The 26,450-nt window shown below is 40.4% G+C and overlaps 2 protein-coding genes and 1 long non-coding RNA gene across 3 annotated transcripts; 1 reads left to right on the forward strand and 2 right to left on the reverse strand.

Annotated features, from left to right (window-relative positions):
* Positions 1–863: 863 nt before the first annotated feature.
* Positions 864–16,339, reverse strand: RRAGC (Ras related GTP binding C). The gene is made up of 7 exons (XM_027574029.2): positions 16,000–16,339; positions 13,702–13,905; positions 12,529–12,728; positions 9,876–9,990; positions 8,717–8,859; positions 6,683–6,831; positions 864–2,415 (listed from the first exon to the last, which is right to left on the reverse strand). Exons 1-7 carry the CDS (start codon positions 16,234–16,236, stop codon positions 2,264–2,266), a joined length of 1,200 nt encoding a protein of 399 aa, XP_027429830.2. The 5' UTR covers positions 16,237–16,339; the 3' UTR covers positions 864–2,263.
* Positions 16,340–16,488: 149 nt separating this feature from the next.
* Positions 16,489–19,463, forward strand: LOC113931100. Its single transcript, XR_003522687.1, has 3 exons — positions 16,489–16,813; positions 17,521–17,623; positions 18,628–19,463. It is a non-coding gene; the product is annotated as an uncharacterized LOC113931100 (long non-coding RNA).
* LOC113931089 (MYC binding protein) lies at positions 18,451–26,357 on the reverse strand. Its single transcript, XM_027608874.1, has 5 exons — positions 26,222–26,357; positions 25,954–26,026; positions 22,470–22,518; positions 22,096–22,225; positions 18,451–20,702 (listed from the first exon to the last, which is right to left on the reverse strand). Exons 1-5 carry the CDS (start codon positions 26,303–26,305, stop codon positions 20,658–20,660), a joined length of 381 nt encoding a protein of 126 aa, XP_027464675.1. The 5' UTR covers positions 26,306–26,357; the 3' UTR covers positions 18,451–20,657.
* Positions 26,358–26,450: the final 93 nt, after the last annotated feature.

Consider the following 26,450-nt stretch of genomic DNA (forward strand, 5'->3'; position numbering starts at 1 on the left):
GAGGCTGAAGATACAGGCAGGCTGCACTGGGCTGCTACATCCAGCGTGCAGGCTCCACATTCACAAACTATACCCAGGACTAGGCTGGCCAACCTTGGTTTACCAGAACAGCACCAGGGCACACCTGTCGCTCTGGCATCATTATGAATGGCATCCCTTCCACTCTCAATAGTATCCTGGCTTAGAGTTTAATTTATATGGTTATCCTATCTGTAACTCTAGACAGGCTTCTCTACTCCTCTGGACTTGTTTCCCTAATTTGGAAACGGATACAGGATTAGATTGTCTTTTAAGAGATTTTTTTTGTTTCTGTGATTTCCATTTCAAAGTTTTAAAATCGAATTCTAAAGTAATCCAATCATGAAAATTAAAAGAGCTTTCAACCTCTATCTACCTTCCCTTCTATAAACTAATGTATACCTAACCCCAACCAATTTAGATCCCACCTGACATTTAAGGGTCAACAATGAGTATCCCAGGAACTGGAAGAAACAAACAAGCTGGAATTGGTACACATTTTTTTATATGGTGTCCTACCTAATTTATCTCCTTACCCCTTCCTGGCTTGACTATAATGCATCAGTTACGCCAGGCCCTGCATATTCCTCACCATGAGAGAGATTTGTTGGTACGAAACACCACAACCCAAAAACCATTTTCACCTGGGCCTGGACTGCCTACCCTAAGCAGAAATGGGCCAGGAGAGATGTCTGGACCCAAGGCATGAAATTCCTGCATCAGGACAGAGCTTGAGGTCCTAAGACATACAGCCTCTTAACCATATGAAGCCGTGAAAGAAATGGACAATAGAATGATCAAGTGAGACAACCCAATGTCCCATCACCCCACCCTCCTCCTATCGGAGGCAAATAAAAAACTGATTTTGGAGTAAATACATTTATTGATACCCATTTTATATAGTTCAGTGAAATAATCTATAAATATAAAAGCATTTTCTTTTGGATATCACCATGGTCCATGTAAATACTCAACAGTCAGAATCATCTGCAGGAAGCACTCCAAGTCACACTGTTAGGTTTACAGACCTGAATATACATATTTCATTAAACAGTGGCACTTATGTACTCAAGTGGTCCAGTGGCTTTGGAATATAGGACTACTGGGCATGTTGAGTAAAAATAATGTCACTTTAAATCAATGGACAGGGTATCAACCATCAACAAAAAGAAACAATTATGAATTAATATCCTAGGTGAAGAAAGTACCACAGTTGACACTCGGTGTCAGAATACTGGAGACACAGTCTGTTTAATGACACATGTTGTGGCGCCATGTGCTCTCTCCAACTCCCAGTGGACAGCCCACCAGTGCCTTAGGGTCATTCATGGCCAACAAAACAGCAGTTCGTAAAGAATATAGACAGCTTAGAATAAAAGGTATGTAGCGGCTGGGACCAAGTCTACAGAAAAGTGAGCTAAATATTTCAACGACATAATGAATTTCTCCCCTAGAAGGAGGAGATTGTGGGGAAAACAAACTTCTTAAATTCCCATCGTTACACTGATCATGATCACTTATCTAATGGAGGAGAAAGAACCCAGATAGCTAGTACCCAAAACACAGGTGCAAACTTTTTCTTCTGTTTCAAAGTTTCTTCAACACTTCCAAGAGAATTAATGCAGCAGCCACTGTTGAGCCTTGCTCTTGACCTAATGCAGCATAAAACGTTCTCCTTTCTTCAGTAACAAATACAGGAATGTCCTTTGCTGCAGTCAGACCATGTGTCTTCTGAGTTAGCAAGCAAATGCATTTAAAACGTCTTAAGTGTGCAATGTCCAAAATTGCAATCTGAGAGGCAGTGTTAGAAATTAAGCAAGGCAGGATTTTTAGAGACTACTCAAATGAAAACCTAAGTGAAGCATATAAAAATTCAGTTCTTTCTATTATTTCCAACTGGTAATTGACAGCAACATTCTCTGGTAAGGATGGGTAAGTGGTGTTATCTCCAGGTCCAAAATATCCCAACTACTTAAAATAGGACCCCAAAGAGGAGAAAGACACACTGAGTTCTGTGGTCTCTAGAATTCTTTTTTGCCATTTAAAAAAAAAAAGAAATAGTAGCTTCAGTTGCACACCACTGGTTGAAGGGGTTTTCATCTGAATGAGAGACTCTACCCCTTGTCTCTAGTGGGACCGGCACCAGGATTCCCACAAGCGGCAGCTCCCCTGTCCTGTAGCACGTGGCATCTGACCCTGGAGTGAAGAGTAAGCTGGCACAGAGCCCCGACAGCTGGACTTCAGGCTAGATGGCATTTCGTGGCGTGCCATTGTGTGTCAGCGCTTTCAGGCTGGGGGCACTGGGCTGGTGACCACAGCTCCTGTGAGAAGTCACACCCACCTCAAAAACCTCATGAATGGCTTTCCGGAAACAGTGGAAGTTGTAGTCTATTAAACCTGTAAGAGAGAAAAAGAAGATCAGGCCCCCTGAATGTCAATTGTGAAATTATCTATTAGAAATATCTGATGACAGAAGGAAATAATTGGTTATGTATTAAAAAACACACATCGAACTGATCAGTTTTCTATGTTAGAAACGTGATAAAGCAGATACCAAACCGTTAACACTGGTTACCTCTGGGGCCTGGGAATGAGTAAATAAATAAAACAATCAGGGAGGTAAATTTGCCAAGAAAACCTACAATAAAATCTAAGGTGAAAATAAAATAATTTTCAAATTATCAAGCTTTTCCTTTCACAAGTCTTTTGGGCAGCCAGTGAAGAGCAGGAGGGAACAGCTGGAGCAGTAGTTTGGCACACTGCCCAGTAGAGCCCTGGGGTCTGGGAGGTACCAGAGAGGCCCACCAGCCAGAGCCTCAGTAGCCTACACCTGCTCTCCAGGCAATGCAGCTCCTTCTTCATCTGTTTGATGAACTGGCTTCCAAATAAGATTTTAGTCAAACAGTTCTGTTTTGTGATAGAAATGGCTAGTTGCCTACTAAAAATCCACTTTTCCCCCTTCTTCCTTAGTAACGGAAACCCAATTTCAGATGAGCACAATGATGCTCAGCTAAAACATTATACTTCCCAGCCTTCCTTACAGTTATGTATGGCCACATGACCAATTCCGGCCACTGAGATAGGTGGAAGCATGTGGGACCTCTGTGAAATCTCCTTAAAAGGAAAAGGAAGTATTCTTTCCCCAGTCTTGTTCCTCCTTACTGTCTGGAAGACGGAGCTCCAGGAGCCATTCTGGACCATGAGGTGACCTTAAGAATAGAAGCCAGTGAGAAGAATGGCAGATCAGACAAGCATCAATGCCCTTGAGGATACTGGGACATGAAGACGACCACACAAAAAACAAATCAAAACAATATGGCGTTAAAATGACTACAAATGTCAAAGAAGTCTGCAGGAGGGAGAGCCCAGTGCCGGGCAAAAGCAGCCAATGAAAACCTCAGGGATGAGGCAGAACTTTGGGGATACAGGCAAGGTTTAATTAGGCAGGAAAGAGGAACAATATTACAAAAAACAGCAGGGAGCTGGCAATGAGAACACAGCACAGGTGAAAGACAGGAAAGAAACTGGTGTGGCTGGAGATAGGGGCAGAGAATTCTTGCTGGGAAGTACTGGGAATCCAGTCTGACTAAGGAGATTAGAGCCAAATCCAGGAGGTCCTTCAGACTCAGTAAGTAAAAAAAAAAAAAAAAAAAAAAACTATAAAAGTTTTGGTAAGTTCAACTACATTAAAAATTACTTCTGTGAAAATGGTAAAATAAAACTCACAATCAGGGAAACTTGAACACTAGCCAGAGATCTGACGATATTATGAAATCACTGTGGGTTTTTTTTTATGTTTATTAATGGCACCATTATGTTTTAAAAAGAATGCTATCTCTTAGAGATACCTGCTGAAATCTGTAGAGACAAAATTATTTGATCAAGTCAGAGATTTGTTTTATAATAATCCAGTAGGGAAAGAGGTAGAGAAAGAAAAAAGACTGGCTATGATTTTGATAATTATCCAATCTGGGTGATAGATAAAAGGGGTTCATTCTGTTATCTTCTCTACTTTTTTATGTCTGACAGTTTCCACAACAAAAGGGTAAAAAATAATGATTTAGCTGGTAAAGACTGACCATATGCTGGTGATTCTTGAAGCAGGAGGATGGGTATGTGGACACTCATTGTGTTGCTCTACTTTTGTATATATTTGAAAATTTCTGTAACCAAAAACGGTTTTGTTTTTAACTTTTTTTTTTAAAGATTTTTATTTATTTACCTGAGAGTGAGTGAGAGAGAGAGAGCACAGAAGGAGCACGAGGAGCAGACTCCCCGCTGAGCAGAAAGCCCAACATGGGGTTCGATCCCAGGAACCTGAGATCATGACCTCAGCCTAAGGCAGACGCTTAACGGACTGAGCCACCCAGGCACCCCCGTTTTTAACTTTTAAGATTAGAATGGAGGAAAATAAAGAACTCCTAAGAAGTACAAAAAGGATAAAGGTATATGAACAGGTAAAGTGCCAAAGAACAACCTTGAACTGGCATAAAAAGTACTTGCCATAAGGAAAACGCCTGCCCTAACTAGTAATTAAAGTAAAAATTAGAACCAAATGAGGTACTATTTTATACCTACCAGACTGACAAGCGTTATCAAGGACACGAAGTGACAAGAACTCCCACACAGAGCTGCCAGAGGCGAAAATGGGAAAGCCACTTTGGAGAGCAATGTTTAATAAGGCTGAAGATGTATGAATACATTCTCTATAAATTCCACTACTAAATATATTCTAAGAGAAACTCTCCACATGTGCAATGGCAAACGTGTTCATTTGTTGCATCTGAGTATTTGTTGCAAAGCTATTTGTGATTTTAAAAATAACCTAAATGTCCAGCAGAAAGAAAATAAATTGTGGTATATTCAGTCCATATAATATGGTGTGGAGTGAAAATGACTGAATGAACTAAAGCTACATGTTATCAACACAAATCTCAAAAAAGATCTTAAGTGAAGAGAATGAGCAAGTTGCAGAAGACTACTTACATTTTTACATCATTTACACAGAGATACACAATACAAAATTCTATATTGGTTAAGGAAGATACAAAGTAAAATAATACATCGTCCATGGGAAAATTAAATACTACATTCCACATAGCACCAAAAAGACCTCCAAGGAGACAAACATCAAAGTCAACTATGTCTCTGCCATGTTTTAAGTTCTGAAGCTCAAATGTGAATACACACATTTTTGTTTATCCAAAAATGTTGTGTATCTGATAGAGTTCATTAATATTAACATTAGTGAAATAGTACTAATTCGTTCAATGTTAAATATTAAAAACAAAGACCATAGAGCAGGCACTTGTTGCAGTGAACAAGAGAGAGCGATGATAGATCCTTGAGGACTTAAATAACATGATGAAAGTAACTTTCTGAAACCTAGTCTGCCTTTGGAATAAAAGACAATACATACTAGCCCCTCAAAACACATGCTGAGCGCATCACCTCAAGTAGGACATGATTGCACCACCATGGGCCTTCAGGGAAGAGGACCTGGACTGACAGTGGGAATGGAAAGGAAACCCAAGAAACAAGTAAGATTTGGTGAAAATTCAATGTAAACAATACAGGAAAAGAAGGGAAAAAGGAGAACACAGAATGCCCTTGTGAAATGACCTGCAAGGGCCCCTTCGCAGTGCCACCACACAATCACCTGACTACAAGATATCTGAGCTTGGACACCAGGCAATGTCATAACTGGTAACAACACTACGGTAGCCAAGAGGGTCAGGAAACAGAGGGGAAATAGTCATCAGTTTTGACAACATGTACAAGATGATAATCAAATATTTAAGTGAAATGTCTTACTAAGAGCTCCAAACATGGGACTGGAATATGGGCTCAAGTCAGAGCTAGAGAGGTGAATTTTTCAACCACACAGAGAACATTAACTGACCATGGTTTGGATGAGCTGACCAGGAGAATAAGGGAAGACGCAAGCAAAAAGACGTGGCTCTGAAAAACGCTCAGAACTGAGAAAAACAAAAGAAACAGAAGAGGAGATCAGAGAAACAAATACATAAAATTACTTGGAGAGCTCAGCTTTAGGGAAGCAAAGAGAGAGGGAAACATCAAGCAAGGAGGGGACTGGCAGGGTCACATGCTTGAGAAGGCTGAAGAGGCAAGAGAATGAGGAAAGGCCACTGCGTGTAGCAATAAGGTAAGCTGGTAACCTGCCCAAGAATCATCTCCAGAAACAGGTTTGGGTGGAAGCCCAAGTGCAAGCATTCAGACATGTATTAAAAGGACCCAAAATAAGAAAGGCTGGAATTAAATACCTGATTTAACATAAAAGACCAAAAGAAGTCTAGACTATATATGGAAAGGAAGGGACAAAAGTAGTTTGAGCTGATACTCATCTAACACTGCAATATTATTTTCTCTGATTTTCAAGAACCTAATAAATTTTTACAAAGAACTTAACATAAAAACAGCCTTTTAAATTGCCATTACCTTGGGCGGCTGGGTGGCTCAGTTGGTTAAGCGACTGCCTTCGGCTCAGGTCATGATCCTGGAGTCCCTGGATCGAGTCCCGCATCGGGCTCCCTGCTCAGCAGGGAGTCTGCTTCTCCCTCTGACCCTCCCTCCCTCATGTGCTCTCTCTCTCTCAAATAAAATCTTTAAAAAAGTAAAATAAAATAAAATAAAATGTCATTACCTTTTCGTTCAAAACTTTCTTCCCTAAGAATGCAGACCAGTGCCAAAAATTTAGTCACTTCCTTTAAATAAAGGACAGTCGTATTATTCAGCTTGATAATTGCCATAGATTCTTTGTCATAAGCACTTCCACTTCCATCTTCCTTTAACCTGTTTTAAAAGAAAGTTTCATTACAGGTTTCCCAGCGAGGTACTGTCACATTTAATTTGCACAATGACAAGTCCTTCCACCACCCAGTTTCCCAAGGGTCTTTTAAGAAAAAATACTGGCTTAATTATTATATGGCAACAGAAGTTCCCATTTAAGAAATAGGGCTCCCAGGGGCGCCTGGGTGGCTCAGTTGACTCTTGATCTCAGCTCAGGTCTTGATCTCAGAGTCATGAGTTCAAGCCCTGCATTGAGCTCCACACTGGGCACAGAGCCTACTTAAAAAAAAAAGAAGAAGAAAGAAAAGAAAAAAAAAGAAATAGGTTCCCAGACAAGGATGCAGTATTCCATGCATGCACACCTTCATCTTGTTTACCCAGGATACATGGAATACAGGTTTTAAATCTTCCCTCATCCTAATCTGTATTGACACAGTATACAAAAAAGGACCTAACGTAAGAAAACTGCCACTAGTGAAAAAGGAGTTAAGCATAAGAACTAAAATGAATACAGTCTATCAAGATACTGTGGTATCCTGATGCTTACAAAGTGAGCCTTCAGGGTCTGAAAGCTATTGCCTTTACTAGAATTGTCAGAATTATACCTAGTCCTCCTTCAAAAGATATAAATCAAGAGTCAAGAAAGAAATAAATATAATAAAGTACAACAAACTGCATGCATAGATTGTGTTAAGAATGAGATAATGGATATTTTTCTTCACTTTTATAATGTGCCATATAATGTATAATGTATTTTACAACATACCTTATGCTGAAAAAAACTTTGCAACTAAATTTGATTTTTAAATTATGAAAAAAGCAGTTATGAAATTTTGATTTCTTTTAAAGAAAAAAAACAAGTGTTCTATTCAACCATTTTTAAAATTAGGAATGGGAACATGAAGCTTTACCAAATAATATAACAAACAGAAACATCACATTTTCATTATGGAAAAAGTTAGAGCAAAGGAGAGCATGTAACCACAAAAGTGAAAAACAAATAGAAGACAGGAACAGACAGGTAAAGAACATGTGAGAGAAATGCATTCTCCTATTCAGTCAGCTGGAGAAAGACACCAACAAATTAGGTTGAGAGACCAAGGTGAAGGGCAGGGACAGCGAGATGAAAGAAGAGTTCAAACCAGGTGAAAACGGAACAGATAAAGGACACAGAAAGCAAAGGTTATGTTAGAGCATCAGAAAAGTGCCTTGGGAGTGCTGATGTTAATACATGGGGGAGATGGGGGGGTCAGGGCTATTAGCAACAGAGGTTGTTGGCTTTTGAAATACCAGTAATTCTCCAAAGTTTTCACTCGTCCTCTGGACTATTCCACAAAATTACACCTTTGCTGGCATTTATAAATCTCTGTGTAGAGTTTGGTGAATTTACATAAAGAAAGTTTACATTTTAGAAATTTATTTTGGAAACTCAGATGTATGGGTCAAATTTGACACCCAAAATTCTGATTTCCTTGTTTCTTAGCTCCCTGAAAGATTAGGATCTCTCATTTCCATAAAGCCTGAAGTTAAATTAGGAACCAGTACCTACTCTGTTATTAAAAATAAATTAATCTACTTTTTTGATCTAGCAGAGTCCCTAAGGGAGAAGACACAGTGCAAGCCCCCCAAATCATGACAGGAGAAACTTTCAGTGACAATTAAATCTGGCACTAGCACACTTTTTCAACTGCTCTTACCCATCCTCTGAAGCAGTAAGACCTAGCAGTCCATCTACAGGGAAATCAAGCTCCAAGCGGAAGCACTATGGTCAGAACAAGTCCACTCCAAACAGCACCTGCCAGAGGCCTCAAAAATTAATCCCTCTGACAAACCAAACAAGTAGTCTTCCACCTGTCTGAGATCTTGCAAATATATATATATAACTTACCCATATATACAAGACACATCAATTACAACATCAATCATGTCACAGCAAAGTTCATAAGATTGCATATCCACAGGAGAACTGTCTGTTGCAATGTAGATTTTGCTGACAACATCGAAGAGAAAAGCTTTTTCAATACCTGAATTCTTGGAAAAACAAAATTGGGGAAGTATTAAGTTTTAAGAATCAAAATTTGTAATTTACCTAAAATCCTGAAATTATGGATTAATTTCATAATTTCACAACACAAGGACATTTTTAAATTGTATAACCCAATACCAAAGAAGCAAATAGTATTTGGTTGAGAGACACTTCTGTTATCCAAAGAATAAAAGTGGAATCATTTCTCTGCTCTGATTTACTGACTTAACTGCACTAAATTTGTTTTTCTTCCTCCTCTACTTAAATGATTTATTCGCTAAGACACCAAAAAAATTAACAAAAAAAATCCTCCAAAATCCAAGCCATGCTACATTTTCAATAATCCTTTCTTGTTACAATAATCAACCTCTGATTTGAATGACCTTGCTACCAGAAAAGCTTTCTGTGGCAATCAGCAAAACATAAAAGAATTAGTTTGGTGTCAACATCTAACATAACCCAAAAGCCCGAAAGAACTGGGGATCACTACACCCTGAGTCCTTCAAAGTAATGTCTAGAAAATATAATAGTTGAATGTTATATTTATTGAAAAAATATCCTTTTTTATTAAGTCGAGTCTTCAAAATAAGGAAGGTGAAATATGATACTAAGATTATGTTAGCAAGGAAAGGAAAAGATCAATTTTTCAATGTGACCTCCTATAAAGCAAATGATTAAGCAGGAGTCAAATTCCCAAAACCCAGACTTTTCCAGTTACTACTCTTCGTTCAGCAAACAGATGTCATGAAAATTTTTTTATTATCATTAAGGTTTTTATTAGTTAAGAAAGCATGAAGAAATTTTTCATTTCATTTTAAGATCAAAAGGGTGAGCACTAAGGAAAGAACTCAAAATAACTCAAGCCTTTTTTTTTAACGTTATGATTTATTTTACATGTTAAGTGTGTCATTAGTCTTTCAGCCTGATTCAGACTAATTCAAGCCATTTTTTTGGAGAATTTGATAACACAAATATATTCAAGAAAATGGAATCAGAAACTGTAGTGAATTAGCTCACTTACTGATATAAAGATATTTAATAGGTTTTCCAAGGTCGGCAGTTGTGGGATGAGTTTCTGCACCACCTTACTAAAGGCTTCAAATATTGAATGGTCATAGATACTAGTCAAATAAAAGCTGAAAAACACAACACAGTTTGATTAATTTGAAAAATATCTTAAGTTCAGTGACAACTATAAAAATAAAATTTTAAGTTTCTTAACATTTGATTTCACTAAGTTCAAATAAAGCCTTTTTATCTTGCCTGTCATTCCCTACTGTTCAAGAGGACAAACGCAGCTTCCCCACCTGGCTTGTAACCATCCATCTCTTTACAGCATTTACAAAAGAGGGTACTTTCCTAGTACCCAGGAAAGCATTTTCAGATGCAGAAACCTGAATATTCACCTAAGTCTTTGCAAACTGATCCAAAAAACCGGGTTTCTTAAGCCCATAACTGACAAAGACCAAGATAAAAACCAAGAGGGAGCACAGAGAGGGGTGACATTTATTCAGTAAGAATATAATTCAGGTTTCTACAAAAATGTCATCTCCTCAGAAAGCTCTTTCCTGACCCTCCTACCTAAAACAGCAGCTCTTTCCCCTAATTTTTCTTCATAGTACTGATAAGTACCTAAAATTACCCTATACATTTATTTGTAAGGGCTTCTGAGCTGTCTCATTCATCAGAATGTAAGCTCCATGAGGACAGAGAGGTTGACGGTCTTGCTCATAGCTACAACCCCACTGCCCTGAACAGTGCTCATAAATATTTGTTCAACAAACAAATGAACAAAATTGATGCTCAGAATGTATGTAAATGACATAATTAGAAGGACAGGAGCTGGGGCCCTATAAAAAATAGGAATGGAACAGGAATCTGCCTAAAAGGACATACAGTGGAGAAGTAACACCCACAGATTTAACAAAACACATATGAAAAAGAGAGACCTTTCACATTTTAAACAATACAATTTTACCTGTTATTTTTAGCTCAGGGAGTATACTCTTCATTATGTAGTTATTCTATTTATTTATTTATTTATAAGTATATATTACAAAGTCAGAAACACAGAACTGTGGCTATCACACTTTATAGGCAATTTAAAAATACTTTCAAGAAGCTGATCTAGGAACCTAACCCTATACAAGATGGGGCTCAACTCTAGATGTTTGAGCAATGAAACAAGTGAGGCCAAGATGACCCCCTCCTAAAGGCACTAGGGACAAAGGAATATTTTATTGTTTCCTTTAGGCAAAAAGGTTAGCAATATGGGAAGGTCCTTCAGGGACTCTGAGGCTTGGAAGTAGATGGGGACATGGAGAACCTGCAATGTACAGGGTATTTTAGTAAGCTGGGTTTCTGGAAACCGGAAATTGAATACAGTGTGATCCACAGGCGTGCCAGTTATTAATAAAAGCTTGATGCAAAGATTCTACAGAGGTTAACAAGGCCTAGGGCCCTATAAGGAACTAGAGAAAGGGATGGCATGTACCACTGGGGGTGGGACGCCCCAAAAAGGGACAAGGAAGTGGTGTGAAGAGGATTAGAATTCCCACGTGCACTAGGGAACACAGGACAATCACAGCCTAAAATCCATTGTTAAGAGTAGAGTCCCAAAAAGTAAGACTGAGGAAATTCATAGGGAAGCACTTTCACTTTCACTTACAAATAATTTTTTAAGCATGAATTACTGATAAATATTTTAAAATTTCAATCCAGACAAACTACAGATCAATGAGACTTTTTCTACATGACTTCCTAATAGAATAATTGAAAGACCTTGGAACCTGAGGCCCTAGGGAATATTTGGGGTAGGGATGGGGGGTGGCTTGAGTCTATAAGGAAGTCACTCTAACAGACCAGGGATAGGGAAATAGCTATACATGTGTCTCTCCCCTGCTTCCCCTTTAAGCTGTTTATATCATCAAGAGAACATTTTCTACTTTTTATTACTCATATCTACCTATACCACCAAAAAAATACAAAATACAGAAAATATTCCTCATACACTTTCAGAACACAAGCACATAAATCATCAATCCTATCTAGTAGTTGTTCTTTAATCATTTCTGAATGGTATTTAATTACGAATCAGCAGTTCTTTAAACCTAACACGAACCCTAAACAGATTTATAGAATAAACTCACCTAACCCAAACTTTAGAGATTCAGAAAAGCAGAAACTGTTTTTAAAACATACATAAGATACATTAGAGTCCAGACTTGAAAATGTACCTCTTTAAAAGGCTCTTCCTACTGAAAAAAATACCGTGAAGACTCAAGCTACATAGTTCTACAACAAATATGACAGAGTCCTTGAACTGAGGCAAAATGAAAATAAATAAATAAATGATGAAATCAAGAGAGGGGAGTCCCAAAGCAGATTTATGCCATGAGGAAACAGGCTGATTCCAGTCTCTTGAGATGAATTTTTAAAAGCACCAATGAAAACACTTCACATGACTTCAATCTCCAGGAAAATGCAAAAAAATTGGGAAAGTAACTTCTCAAATACCATCAGGTTCCCAAAATTGAATTCCACAAAGAGATCAAGAACATTACAGATTTGGGAAGGGTATACCAGTAACAGAAAGCTACGTGTTTGTAATGACAGAGATGGGAATACATTTACACATTTTTCAGGGCTCTCATATCAAACACACATGTTGTTACCTAAGGTGGAGTTTTTCTAGCCCAGCATCTGCAAGGTCATCATTGGCCCTTTGATGAATGTCCCTCTGTGTTTCTATTTTGTGATCATCAGACAGACCATCAACTTTGTGAATAAAAACCTCAAAATTCATGTCTGGGTTAACTTTGTAGGCTTTAGAAACAGTAATGTGAAGTCTTGTTAAAGCCTCCATGTAGTCATCCTGTAAGTCAGAACAAAATATTTTTTAAAAAGAAATCTTGTAAAAGTCAGTAACGAGTTAAGAAAGCCTCAAACCACCTCTTTCCCCAACCACAGAAAATATATTATCCTAATTATTCACAAATACTCCATTCAAATACATTAACTTAATCTAAATCTTTCATCTCTCCAGATAAAAAATTCAATTACCAAGTTAATGTTTGTAATTTTTAATATTGATAATGTAAGAAAAGGGAAAAGGAAATGGACATTTCTCCCCAACAGAATTTTTTTAAAAGTAATCCCAGCTCTGCCATTTATTAGATGTGTGACTTTAAGCAGGTTCCTTAAACTTGTGATCTCAGTTTACTCATCCATAAAATTGGAATTACTATACCTACCTCACAGTATTATAAAGAATAAATTAAACTGGATCATGTATGTGAAAGCATCCATTACAGAGCCTCTCACTCAGAAAGCATGCCTAACTAATGTTCAAGCTTCTTAAGGTCAGGGACATGTCCCATTCATCTCAGGGCTTGTCACATGCTAGGCCCTCAATAAATGCTTGTTGAGCCAAACTCAATTTGGACAACCAAGAAAACTATTCACTTTTATATTTACTGACTCAGTTCTCCTATTCCTCATTAGATTATGGGCACTGAGAAGATCTTTCCAGTGAGTGACATCACTATTGTAATAGTTAATGAAATACGGCAATATCCACTATTAACAAATAAAAGTGGAAAACTGCTCATTAACTGGAACTCAAAGATAATAAGCCACTATCTCCTAATCATCTCATATTCTGTACTGGCACAATGGCATGCCTGCTCCCAACACACCTCTGTAGTTCCATCTCCCATACTGCTAGGAAATCTACCGGCAAAGAAATAATCTGCAAGAAGCACATAATAAAGAAGATAAACACCTTTCCTTTGTGTCTACATCTTTTGACATGAGAAAAAAGAAATAAACATCATTATTCCTACTACCTGTGCATCGATGACATATATCAATGCTCCTGTTCCCCTGAAGATCATCTCGTAGTCAAAAGTTGGGTCAAAAAAGTCCATTTGCCCAGGAAAATCCCATATCTGGAAATTCACAAAGGAGCTATTGGAAATGTCATCTTTATAAATCTTGTTGGTACTTTCCAAAAAGAGAGTCTCGTTGGGTGACATTTTATGAAACACCACCTGTTAAAAGAAAAGATAATTTTACAACTATTCAACTTTGTATTTAAAGTTCAAAATTCCACCCTGAATTAACATATAAAGAATTTGATCCTATAGCAAAAATTTTAAAAAAGATAAAAAGTGAATGGTGTATCATCAATACTCACTATCCTTTTACTTCTGAGAGATGAGAAGGCACCAAATTACTTTCTATCAAGCCTATTTTGAAGCTGAAACTTTTCTATTTTCTCTACACATAGTCAATCCTAGTAGTAGCAATGTCTCTCACGTCAATTGATTTTGTTTTCTGTTAAACTGTATTAATTCTGCCAAAATCTGCTTTAAGATTATAAAAGCTTATAGCTAAAGTTTAAGATTTTTTTGCTCGTTGTAAACTTACTGGGATGCCTGTATCAGGCTCTGAGAATTAGAAAGGTAACTGACTAGACTCTGCCTTCACTGAGTTTACAGTCTTGTGGAAGAAATAAAACAGAAAGTAATTATACCAAGTAAAAAATGATATGGGGCGGGGGGGGGGGGGGGACAGGAGAGGAGTTGACAGGGAAATGACTGCTCCCATGAGAAAAGAAATGGTAAAATTCACAGTGCTCACCATAGCATCACAGATCTGTACCTCTGAAACAAATAATACATTATATGTTAAAAAAAAAAAGAAGAAGATAGCAGGAGGGGAAGAATGAACGGGGGGAAATCGGAGGGGGAGATGAACCATGAGAGATGATGGACTCTGAAACAAACAAACTGAGGGTTCTAGAGGGGCAGGGGGTGGGAGGATGGGTTAGCCTGGTGATGGGTATAAAAGAGGGCACGTTCTGCATGGAGCACTGGGTGTTATACGCAAACAATGAATCATGAAACACTACATCAAAAACTAATGATGTAATGTATGGTGATTAACATAACATAATAATACAAAATAAATAAAATAAAAATTAAAAAGGTAGCTTGAGAATCAGGATAATTACAATCCATACAATTCTAACATAAAGCTAATTTGTCTCTCACTGTTACTTTCTAGAAAAGGAAATGGGTAGTTACTACCAAAGTTTAGTCAATGAGTAACAAGCGAGAAGAATTAAATTGTTTGCTAAAACCCTACCATGAATTTACTCAAAATATGCTGTAGAGGTGAGAAGATAGATAAAACCCAGCAATCCAGTAAATTCGGAAGTAAATAAAACACAGTAATCCAATAATTTCAGAAGAAGGCTACTTTTTAAAACCATCATGTTTACAAAATATCACAGACTTATTTTGGACAGACCTTTGCAACGGAGTGGAAAGGGCAACAGACCAGGTATCTGGTGTTTTACTACCACTTGCGTGTGAGGGGGATGGCTACCGGAGGAGGCCAACCCTGCCTCAGTTTCCCCCTTACTAAAAAGGGTCTAGCCCTCCATTTATTCCTGACAGACCCGAAGTGAAAGCAAATGGACTGACAAAGGTCTGCAAATATTCTCGAGGTCTCAGAAGATTTTTGTATCGCACACATACCAGGAGGGACTATCACCAGCGATTACATTCGTCTGGCCCCAAGTACCAAAACTGGTGGAATAACAGCTCCCCAATCCCCAGTGATGTTAAATTCTCCTTCGTAGTAGTAAACATTAAAACGGCCAGTGACTTAGTCACAGCTCTTCCTGACGCAGGTCCCTGGGGCTCACCTGGGAAACCCTGCAAACTCAAGTCACCTGAAGTGAGAGGAATACACAAAAACCGGGCAGAGGAGGGAGTCGGACAAGTTCTCCAAGTTGGAACTGCAGAGTACGTCTCAGTTTCGGAAGGGACTCTGGGGTTGGGTCCCAGGGGGCGGAGGTCCCGGGCGGTGCCACCGGCACCTGCCTCCCTCTAGCCAGTCTCGCCTTCGGGGACCCACTCGGCCTCGGCTGACTTGGGCGTGGACTCCGAGTCCGGGTGCTCCGCGGGCCTCACCTCTGGCCCCACTCCCCAGACTAGAAAAAGTGCGGTGGGACAACCCGGCCAGCCGGCCCCGGCCGCACCCTCCTCCGCACCTCCCCCCCCACGCGCCCAGCGGCCACCCGAGCCCCCGGGAGGGGGAGGGGGAGCCGGGAGACGCGGCGCGGCCCCACTCACCTTCTGGATGGAGGACTTGCCGCTGCGCCGGAGCCCCATGAGCAGAATCCTCGGCTTGGAGCTGTCAGCGCCCCCCGGGCCACAGCCTCCGCCGGCCCCCGCCCCAACCCCGCCGCCCGCGGCTGCCGCCTCCTCTTCCTCCTCCTCCACGCCGTAGCCGAAGTCCTTCGGAAACGAATCCGCCGCGCCGTAACTGCCGGCTAGGGGCCTCTCCTCCGCCCCGTACTGCAGGGACATGGTGCTGGAGCTGCCGCCGCCCGCGCCCTGACAGGCCAGGCCAGGCCAAGCCAGGCCGCCGCCTCCCCAGTCCGCCGCCGCCGCCGCCCCCGGCAGCCTCCACCGCCGCGGGGCCCGCCCCCTAGAGCCCGGCCCTCATAGGCTCCTCGCCGAGGCCCAGCCCCTCATTGGCCGCCCGAGCTGCCACTCGGGAGCAGCAGGGTAGGTGGTGCCCGTCACGTGCCCGGAATCACCTGACTTGGAGCCGTGGAGGGGGGAGGAGGAGTCACGAGGAGGGTGGCCCGCCGGCCGAGCCCTCTGCCCTCCGCCCTAGCGAGCACCTCGGTCCTGCCCTGCCACGCGCCTTGCTCCTCGCCGCTCCCGTGCCTTTTTGGGAGCTGTGGAGGCCATCGCAACGGGAGATGCTCTCTGGGCATTTGAGGGAAGAACTGATTGTGCTCCTACAATGGTACTCGCCCAACCAGTATTTACTGATGCCCGCGATGCCCTGGGGGGACAAGGGATACCAAACTGGACCGGACTCGGACCCTGCCTGCCCTCAAGTTGCTGGGAGATTTAATAGAGATCGGATCTCTGCGTAAGTAGCTTCGGTATGAGATATGAAGTGTAAAGGTCAAAGGTGCAGATAAAAATGCTCGGGAGTTGGGAGGGTGAGAAAGTGTAAGGAGGTGGCGTCTGAGCAGGTCTAAATGGATGGATGTGCAAGGGTAGGGAGGAGGAGCCAGCCTGAGTGAGGGTAAAGCCTCAACCCAAGGCAGAGTCATGGGTGCGATTACAGGTCGATCTAGCAAGTAACAGGAAAGCAAATGCAGCCAAGCTAGAACAGCTTATCCTTACCTCTTCAGCAAATCAGACGGTGGTTACTACTACCACTTCAAACTCAAAAGGACTCAATTTCCCCTCCTTCCCATCCAGTCTACTTTTTCATGTAACTTATATCCCCTCCCCGTAGAACATTACATCTTCTGTGACCTTCAGATCGCGATCACAGACCAAAGGAATAAATAATGAAAGCATACTAAAACGCTTTCACCAAATACGTTTGAGAAAGCTATAAGAATTTTCGCTCTTGTCAGGCTTTAGAATTGGAAATTTGACGAAACAAGATCCTCCCCTTAAAATGGAGGTGATGGAGGTGGCACTGATTTTCGAAAGAAACTAGCTTCTAGATTATGAAAGGAAAGCATGTTCTTGCAGGTCTGGGACTTAGTTATGTCTGAATATGTAAGTTAAAGGTAGGACACATCCTTAGAGGTCATCTAGTCCAATCTCTCTCCTAAACAGAGTCCACTCTATAGCACCTCTAGCTGATCGATAATGCAGCATACACTTCAGCGGTCCAAGGGAAGAGAGCTCACTACCTCAAAAGGCAGCTACGTCCACTGAGGTAAAACTTTGTTTGAAAGTCTTCTATTTAGACCAAAAATCACACTCACTGGAGCTTAAAATGGAACAACACAGGAGTAGTCTTCATCTTTTTCATGACAGCCCTTCAAATACTAGGTTGCAGTCTTCATTACCCCTGAGTCTTCTCTGTTCACATTAAACATACTGTTCCTTTGACCATCCCTTCTATGCTGATGCCCAACAGAACTTTCTGTAATAGAAATACTCTACAACCATACTGTTCAGTATAGTAGCCAGTGTGGATGGAGCATTTGAAATGTTGCTACTGTGACTGAGGAACTGAATTTTTTTAACTGTAGTTGCCAGATGTGGCTAGTGGCTACCATATTGGACAGCATAACCTTTTATTATCAAGTACTATCAATATTCTCCCTGTTGATCATTCACTTTTTTACGTGCATTTGGGCTTGTCATCATCCACCAAATGTCTGGCACCTACAATGCAATACTGACCAATACAGCCTTCAGGGTGACTGTTTAAGCAGCTGGACAATATTTATATTAATGCTTTCGAGAATGAATTTTTTTTTTAATATCCAGAGTATATGTGGTTCACGCTGATAATCACTAGAACTAGTATTTTGTCGGCAGTCCTAGTGCCTAAACTTGTACCACTGCATTTTTTAACCTAAATGTAAGACTTGACATTTCAGTTTTATGGTTTAGGCCCAGAAGTTGGGGTACTCCAAGTTAATCATTTTCAAGCTTGCTTCAATATAGTTTACCAGCCAGCCAACTTTGTGGCATTTATAGATTTCGCATTTCACCATGTAACCCATATGTAGTCCTTTACAATTTACAAGGCACTTTTCATCCATTATATTTAATTTGATCCTTACAACAACCCTGTGAGGTAGGCAAGATATGAAATCTACATTTTATAGATAAGGCAGCTGAAGCGTAGTAGGAACTGAATGGATGACATCCTTTTTCTACTCCATTGAGCATCTTCTTGTACATTCTCTTCATCCATATCCTTGATAGAAATGATGAAGAGGACCTCCAGAGGCCAGGCGGACTCTGAACTCTTGAATAGCACTGACTGGTACAGCAGTTTAAACAGGTCAGTTCCCTCTTAAAAGTGTGATTATCCAACCCACTAGTTGCCATTCTGTCCAAAAGGATGGTACAAGAGACAGTAACCTGACTTACATAAACGCTAATAGTAGTCCCATAGTAGAAAAGCAAATGAGGGTTGGCTGCCAGAAAAAAATTCTACTTGTCTGTATTCCACAAAGGGACTGTCATACCAACTGCTTAAAGAAGCCAAGTCTCCCTCTCTTTCAGAATCCCCATGGGGCCAAGTTTTATTGTTCTTATGGTTCTTAGCACTTATTACCCACATTGTAATTGCTTATGTACATGTCTTATAACTAACTTCAAGTCATTCATCTCTGTAACACCCAGCACTCAGCCTACTGCTGAGCATGTAGGAGGCACTCAAATTGGTAAAAGATAAACTGATTCAAGTGAATGTTCTTCCAACAGTATCTGGCCCCCCTCCAAAAACAAACTTGTGACTAGAAGAGACACAGACCATTGCCACATTCTTGCCAACATGACTGATTAAAATGCCCTTACAGTTAGCTTGGTCACAGTTTCCAGCAAGTGCTAAGGTTTTTGCTAGTTAAATCAGCTTTCAATGGAGCATTCTGTTTTCTACCTGTGTTTTGACCGAAGAGTAAAGACAGGTTCTCTAACAATAGGGTTAGAATACACGAAATAGGATGACTCTTAATAATGTCAAGTCAGTCAGTAAGGAAAATAAGTGACCAACAAAATGAAACATCTGACTGTAGGTCTTCCAAAAGAAAGGAAAAGGACTAACAAACAAGAACATAGTGCTTTACCATTTACAGATCTTTCACATACATTCCATTTGACCCTCACAACAACCCTGTGAGGTAGGCAGCACTGATCTTATTCTTCTCATTTAACAGATGAGGAAAGTGAATCTCAGAGCAGTTAACTGAAGTGCCCAAGGTTCTACAGTTAGTAAATAATTTGTATTAATATCAGTCTTTGGCCTAAAAATTCAGCACCCGACCTTGCCTCATACTTGCCCTACCTACTTCACAGGGATAATGAAGATAAAATGAATTCAAGGCTAGAAAAATACTTTGAGGGAAAAAAACACTATATAATTATACCCGCAGACTATAATTTTCCACGATATATGGCTCATTCCCCATCTTATCCCAGCTTGTGCGTGAACCCAGAATTTTATATTGCCTCAGTTCTCTGCTCAACTAAGCAACTAAGTAAGGCAGGGGAACAGTGTGATCCTGTTTGAAATTATATAAATTACAATCAGGGTAACTACTAGTATAGTAAATTGAAAAACAACACAGGCCAGGTGCAGCTAGGACCCACTGAAGCACAGAGCAAAGCAAGGCAACATCATCAGATAGGGCATGATTGCATAGAAGGAAACGTGGTGTCAGAGTTCAGACTGGCACACACATGGTTATCTAAGGCAAAGTGGTGGCAAAGAAGTCATTTGTTCCACATTATATAAACAAGAGCAGAAGATTCATGGGAACCTGTGCAAAAGCATCTTCTGTCACACAGATCTCTCCAGCTGCCTACAGAGGATATAAACAACAGTGTCATCTTCATTTTAAAGAATGACTATACCTGTGTTCATATCCTGCACTAAACCAAGGAACAGCTCCATGCTGAACTTCCTTGGCTAAAATACAACCAGTACCATCATTCCTAGTCAGATTAATAAACAGAATGTCTTTTAAAGTAATGAGTTAGATGGCTGTGTTTAGATTTTTTTTTTTCCAGGATTCACTTTGGATTCTCCTGCTTTTAAGACCCAAAGAAAGTTATATTGAGTTTTTATTGGTGATTCTAAGTATATGTGTTTATAACAGTTAAAGTGTGAGAGGTGAATTCAACATATTAAAAGAGTTCTAGAGCATCTGTTCAGAAAAGATTATATACTATACAAACTATTCAAGTCATACAAAACCATTTTTTCAGTGTCTTTTCAACTGAGAAGAATCCTATTCAGCACGCTTCTCCTCCTGAGGTGGTTCATACTGAGCAAGCTATAGGGCAAAGACAGAGGAGTTTAGGTGAATTTTATTCTAAATTGGGTAAAAAAACTTAATAGTAACAAAACGAGTAGTTAACTATTATATTCAATTTAATTACTGAATCAGTAACTTTATATGAATAGCCTATCCCTTTTTAAACCATTTAAGATTAATACAATTTAAGATTTAATACAATCAAATGTAATGAAAACTCTTTCATATAAACCTTTAAAATTACTGGGAAACCAAAGCTGAATTTCAATTCAAAACTGCACTGCTCAAATACCTGATATGCAATAATCTATATCTTCCCAAAGATGTTGTGACTTCTGGTAAGGGACTTACTCTCTTTACCCCAAGTTTACTGAACTTTCTCTTAAAAACAGAAAAAAATAATAATGTAACATATATTAATCTAGCCAGTCAATGAAGAGAAGCTCATGTCTTTGACTTAATGGGTGCCAAAGAGTTAACTGGTATTTGTGTTGTGGAATCTTGGACAATTTGAGATGCTGCATTTTCTATTATGCTGAGCTGTGGTTCCCTGCCAGAACACTAGGCTAAGATTTAGGTTGTTCCAATTAGCTGTCAGATTTGAGAAGATAATTAGACTTCACTGTGCTTTAGTTTCCTACCTATAAAATGGTTTGTGTACCTGTTTCGCTTATCTCGCAAGGTTGAACAGATAAATCACATTATGAGAAATGCCTAGAGTAATGTAAAATGCGTTATGTGATTCAGAATGTGGAAAAACCTCAAAGACTTAGAGTTGACTAATTGGAAGTTTATGAAAATTCTCATAGGAGTTTCAACAAAGAAAAAACTTGAGCAGTAGACAAAATTAAGTGCAAACAAATTTATGGAGATAAACACATTCCAGGGCCAGCACATACAACTGTGCAGATTATGCACTGCACAACTCTAAGAGGTGCCATTCACAAAGCATTGACCCTACAATGACCTACTTAAATCAACTGCTTATAACTCCCAGAAATCTCCATTTACTCATAAGCAGCATTAACCAATGTTCTCATCTTTTTTTTTATTTTTATTTTTTTTTAAGTAGGCGCCATGCTCTGCGTGGAGCCCAATGCAGGGCTTGAACTCATGACCCTAAGATCAAGACCTGAGCTGGGATCAAGAGTCGGCCACTTAAACGACTGAGCCACCCAGGTGCCCCTCTCATCTTTTTCTTGATGCAGGTTCCCAAGAACCTCTTCTTGACCACATGTTGCTTGTCCTATTTACAATTTGTGGTTTTCTAGATAGGGCATCAGTTCAGCCTTGCAGTTAATCGAGATTATTTATCCTCCTCCCTCCCCTAATATCCATTTTAGTGAGGTTTTGTTCTTATAATCATTAAGGGTGAAATTATTTTTAACATGAATTCTTTTAAAACATTTACCTTTGTTTTCAGTTTTTTATTTTCTTCTACAATAGCTTCATATTTCTCTTTCATTTCTGCCAATTCTAGGCGAAGCAGCTCTATTTCTGGATTTTCTGGGGTAGCAGCTCCTAAGTGATGCTTTAAAAAACTAATATCAAAGTTAAGAATTTACTTGAGCTGAATGAAACTAATGAAATAGCTCAGAGTAGTATCAATATCTCTGATCATGGTCACCCCACCTTACCACCAACACTGACCCAGAGATCATCATTGCAAAACATAATGGAAAGTAACTTTTTCAATCGTCAAAAATATTTTAAATATTATCCATGTGAAAAAATAAGAGTTCCAAAGATAAGTCCTTTTTCTGACTTGAAAGATGAAAAGGATACTCCAAAGCACTATTAGGTTTCTCTGGTTCTTCATATAAGGCTACCAATACTGCAAATCAAAAAGCAGAAAAAAGCAACAATTAAAGTCTTAAATTTGAATGACTGAAATTTTATAGCCCAGTAAATATTAAATGCCTATTATACACCAAGCACATTGCTAGGACTGCCATACCATGGTAAACAAGGCAGATAAGGTCCCTGCTCTCAACAAATTTGCAGTCTAGTGCAAAAGCAAAGAACTAGACCAAAAAAAAAAAAAGCATCAAGCAGCAATACAGGATGATGGATTATGGGAGCACATTGGAAGAACACCTAACTCAGCCTAGAACACCAGGGAAGGCTCCCTAACGAAGGGAAATAAGACCTGAGCCTTGGCTATGAGGGTTTCAGATAAAATGGGAAGGTGAGGGTGTGGGGAGGGCAAGAGAACAACACATTGAGGAACTGAAAATTCAAGTATGGCTAGATGGAGCTGTGAACAATGTGGCAGGGAAGGAAGCTGGCAAGGTGGTCAGGACGCAGACCAGGGAGGATCCTGCAAGTTCGGTTGGACTTTGATCCTCAGAACAGGCATATAATTAAACAGTGTTAAGCAGGAGAGTGACAGGATCACTCTTGACTGCTGTGTGGAAGATCCAGAGTGGAACAAGGATGAAGGAAGGAAGAACAGTTAAGAGGCAGGTGTAGCAATCCAGCTGAAAAAGATAGTAACCCGCACTAGAGTGATGGGAGGTGAAAACTAAGTAAATTTGAGAAAAATTTTGGAGAGAAACAACAGAGCTATGGTAATAACTGAAAGAAGCTTTGAATTCAAACTGTGCTTCAAGAATAGTTTCATATACAACATGCTAAGTAACCACCAACCAAAAACTTTACCAGTAATCAACATGCTCAAATCAATATTAAAATAGATGTTTTAGTTTATATCCGAAAGCTTATGTCAGCACTACCTTGCTCATCTTCTATTGAACAAATTCCTCCTGGGATTTACTACTCAGATAAAAATCTCTCTAAACCAGTGGTTAAATTTTTTGTGCATGGAACTCTTTGAAAAGTGACAAAAGCCAAAAAATGTAACTATACACAAAAAATGTGCATCTCTAGACTCCACGTTAAGCTCTGTTGCAAAACTTACACGCTTCCTTTTTATTTTTTAGTTTTAATTCATCAAAATAATACAGACAGTATGAAAAAATCAAATGGCAATGATTTTTTAACCCACACAATGATTTTTTAACCCACAGAACCACACTGAGTTCTGATAGTTATTCTTCTAAGTATACTTACAACCCTATTTTTTGAGAAATTGGTATATTTACATCACCACCACCCTCTCCTTTCAATGTTTTTCTTTAAATAACATACTCAAACCTGTTTCTTCTTCCATTAATTTCCACTGATCTTTGCCAACTAACTTTGTAAGACATGAATACTCTTATTACCCTTTCTACCTCTTCCCCACCCCATTTCTTCCAGCTTCTAAATTTCTGTCAGTGGTACTATGAGGTTGATAATTACAGAACATAATGTGTAAATGTCAAGTTTCCTGTGCTTTTCTATAGATTAAATATACTTCCTTTTTATCAGACAAGAACTCGATAGCCGGTGTTTCCCTTTTTTGCCTTAGCAGGCGGGATTTTTAGAGGTTGATATGGTACTCAAAATATCTCAAATGCTTCTTTTTCCAAATGACTTATCTTTATCTTTAGCCATCCTTATAGTGTTTTAATGTTAGAAGCAGTTTCAGATCCTCTTGGAAATACGCTGTATTAAAATTATAAATTAAATATGTGTAAAGTACCCATGTTTGAAGCTGAAAATCAAATTTTAAATAGCGCACATCAGTAGAGACATTATGTTAAGTTCTCTGATATTATTTAGGAGACTGGAAATCTACAGAGATTGAGGAGTTAGATGCCAGTATATGTGAGCAAGGGAAAAGAAGCCTTCAGGGGTTTCCAGTCTCATGAAAGAAGATCCATGTATGGCCACAAGGCTGTTACCTCCCACCAAGGTCACTTCTCTGCCTTTTAACATTCTGTCTTTTACTCCATCCAGCCTCTCTGGACTCCTTGCACTTCCTGGAACTCTTGACATCACATTTCATTCAGATCTCTGCTCAAATGTTACTTTCAAGAGAGACCTTCCCCCACCACCCCTTATAAATGGCACACCCGTTGCTCTTTATCCTATCCCCTTTGCTGTATTTTTATTCATAACACTTCCCCCTGGCTGGCACTATGTATTTATTACCTCCAACTAGAATATAAGCTCATTTAGAGCAGGGTTTTTTTTTTTTTTCCCTCCCCCACTGCTGTATCCTCAGTGCCTAGAACAGAGACCTGAATAAAATGGTGAAATAAATGAAAGAAATGAACTCATGGAGTTTTTTAAAGGGGGGGAACCCTTCAAGAGAGGGCAGAGAGGACACTTCAAGAGAGGACAGAGCACAGCACTTTCACAGAGTACTCCTGTCATGTTTGCTGAAATTTAATTGCAAAGAGATAAGGAAACTATTATCTGAACCTAAGGTAGATAGCAATTCAAAATTATCAGCCCATGCATGGGAATTAAAAGTCCTGCTTTCTGCTAAGACCCAGAGTTATTCTCCCAGAATTTTCTCCTAACCTTTGCTTCTGGCCAAAGAGCAGTTACCAAATAATTTTCCAGACACTTCTCATGGACCCAGTCATCATCCCTGACAGCTCTTCTATCTCCTTGAAAGTTCTAGCCAATGAGTTGAATGATACATAGCAGACATTCACATTATTGCTAAGCTAGTGAAATAAACAGTACCCCAACTATCTCTTGGAACTCTCCAGTTTCAAGCTCCTTACTCATCTTAGGTTTTGAACCCCCTTGGAGAAAGAGATACAGTGTAACAGCTTCCATCTTAAAAGGTGTAAACAATATAACCATTTTCATGTGCCCTCAAGCTCTTTAAACTGTAATTCTACTTATGAAATATGCACAAAGCAGGAATTGGTATAGCCTACGAAACGAGAGTTGAAAAACCACAGCCAAATTGTCTGAATCGCCTACTTTGGGGATTGAGTTCACTTATTTTATAGGCAACTTTGAAATCTGGTAATTTTCCCACTTGCCCTTTGTTCGAGGGAAAATGCTTCTTTACATAATTTTGACTCCGCCAAAATTGAGGGAGGAGTTGGGATCTCAAGGTCTTTAGCAAATATGTTCGCTGCGACCGCTCGAGGCAAAGCAACGGAAGTTGAGGGACTTTGCAACAGCTGCAAGAGTTTCACTCCCCGCCCGGAGAGTGGTAGCATGAGCGAGGCTACCCCAACTCGGGCGGCGTCCGACAGCCAGACGTGCGCCAGTCCCTGCTGAATCCCGAGGCCCACCTTGCCGGACCCCAGACAGTTCCCACCTGTTCCCCCTCCTTCCCCACGCCTTGGCCCGTCAGGGGCGCAGCGCCGAGGAGCACGGCGTGGACACGAGGAACCCTCTCCTAACCCATGCTCACCCTTGGTCAGCGTGTCCAGCACCCCCGACTTCTCCAAGTACCTCCGGAACTGCTCGCGCTTCGAGTCGGCGGCCTGAGGAGACACGGCGGGTCAGTGGCCGAAGCCCAGGGGCCGGAGCAGGAAGAAGGCGCTGGGAGTCCGGCAACCCCGCCTCCGCCTCGCTACCTCAGGCCCCCAAAACCTGCGCGCGCGCCCCCACTCCCACCCCGAGCCGACCAGCGGCTGGCTACCGCCCGCACGCCCCCAGCCACGCCGCGCCCCCCTCACTTTGTAATGGGCCATAGTGACAGCGGCAGCGGCGTAGCTGGCGCCCGAGACCGTGGCTGGCGGGCTCTGAGCAGCACTGCTCATGCGCGGAAGGGCGCGCGCGCCTGCGCACTTGCAAACCACAGTCCGAGATCGCAGGGATGTGGCCTGTTTTCATGACAACCAGGACGCTCTGAGTGCCCCATAGTGGGGTAAGTCGAAGGAGGCTGCGTACACCCGCCTCTTTGCT

Source organism: Zalophus californianus, chromosome 4 (genome assembly GCF_009762305.2).
Source record: "Zalophus californianus isolate mZalCal1 chromosome 4, mZalCal1.pri.v2, whole genome shotgun sequence".
NCBI classification, from domain to species: domain Eukaryota; kingdom Metazoa; phylum Chordata; class Mammalia; order Carnivora; family Otariidae; genus Zalophus; species Zalophus californianus.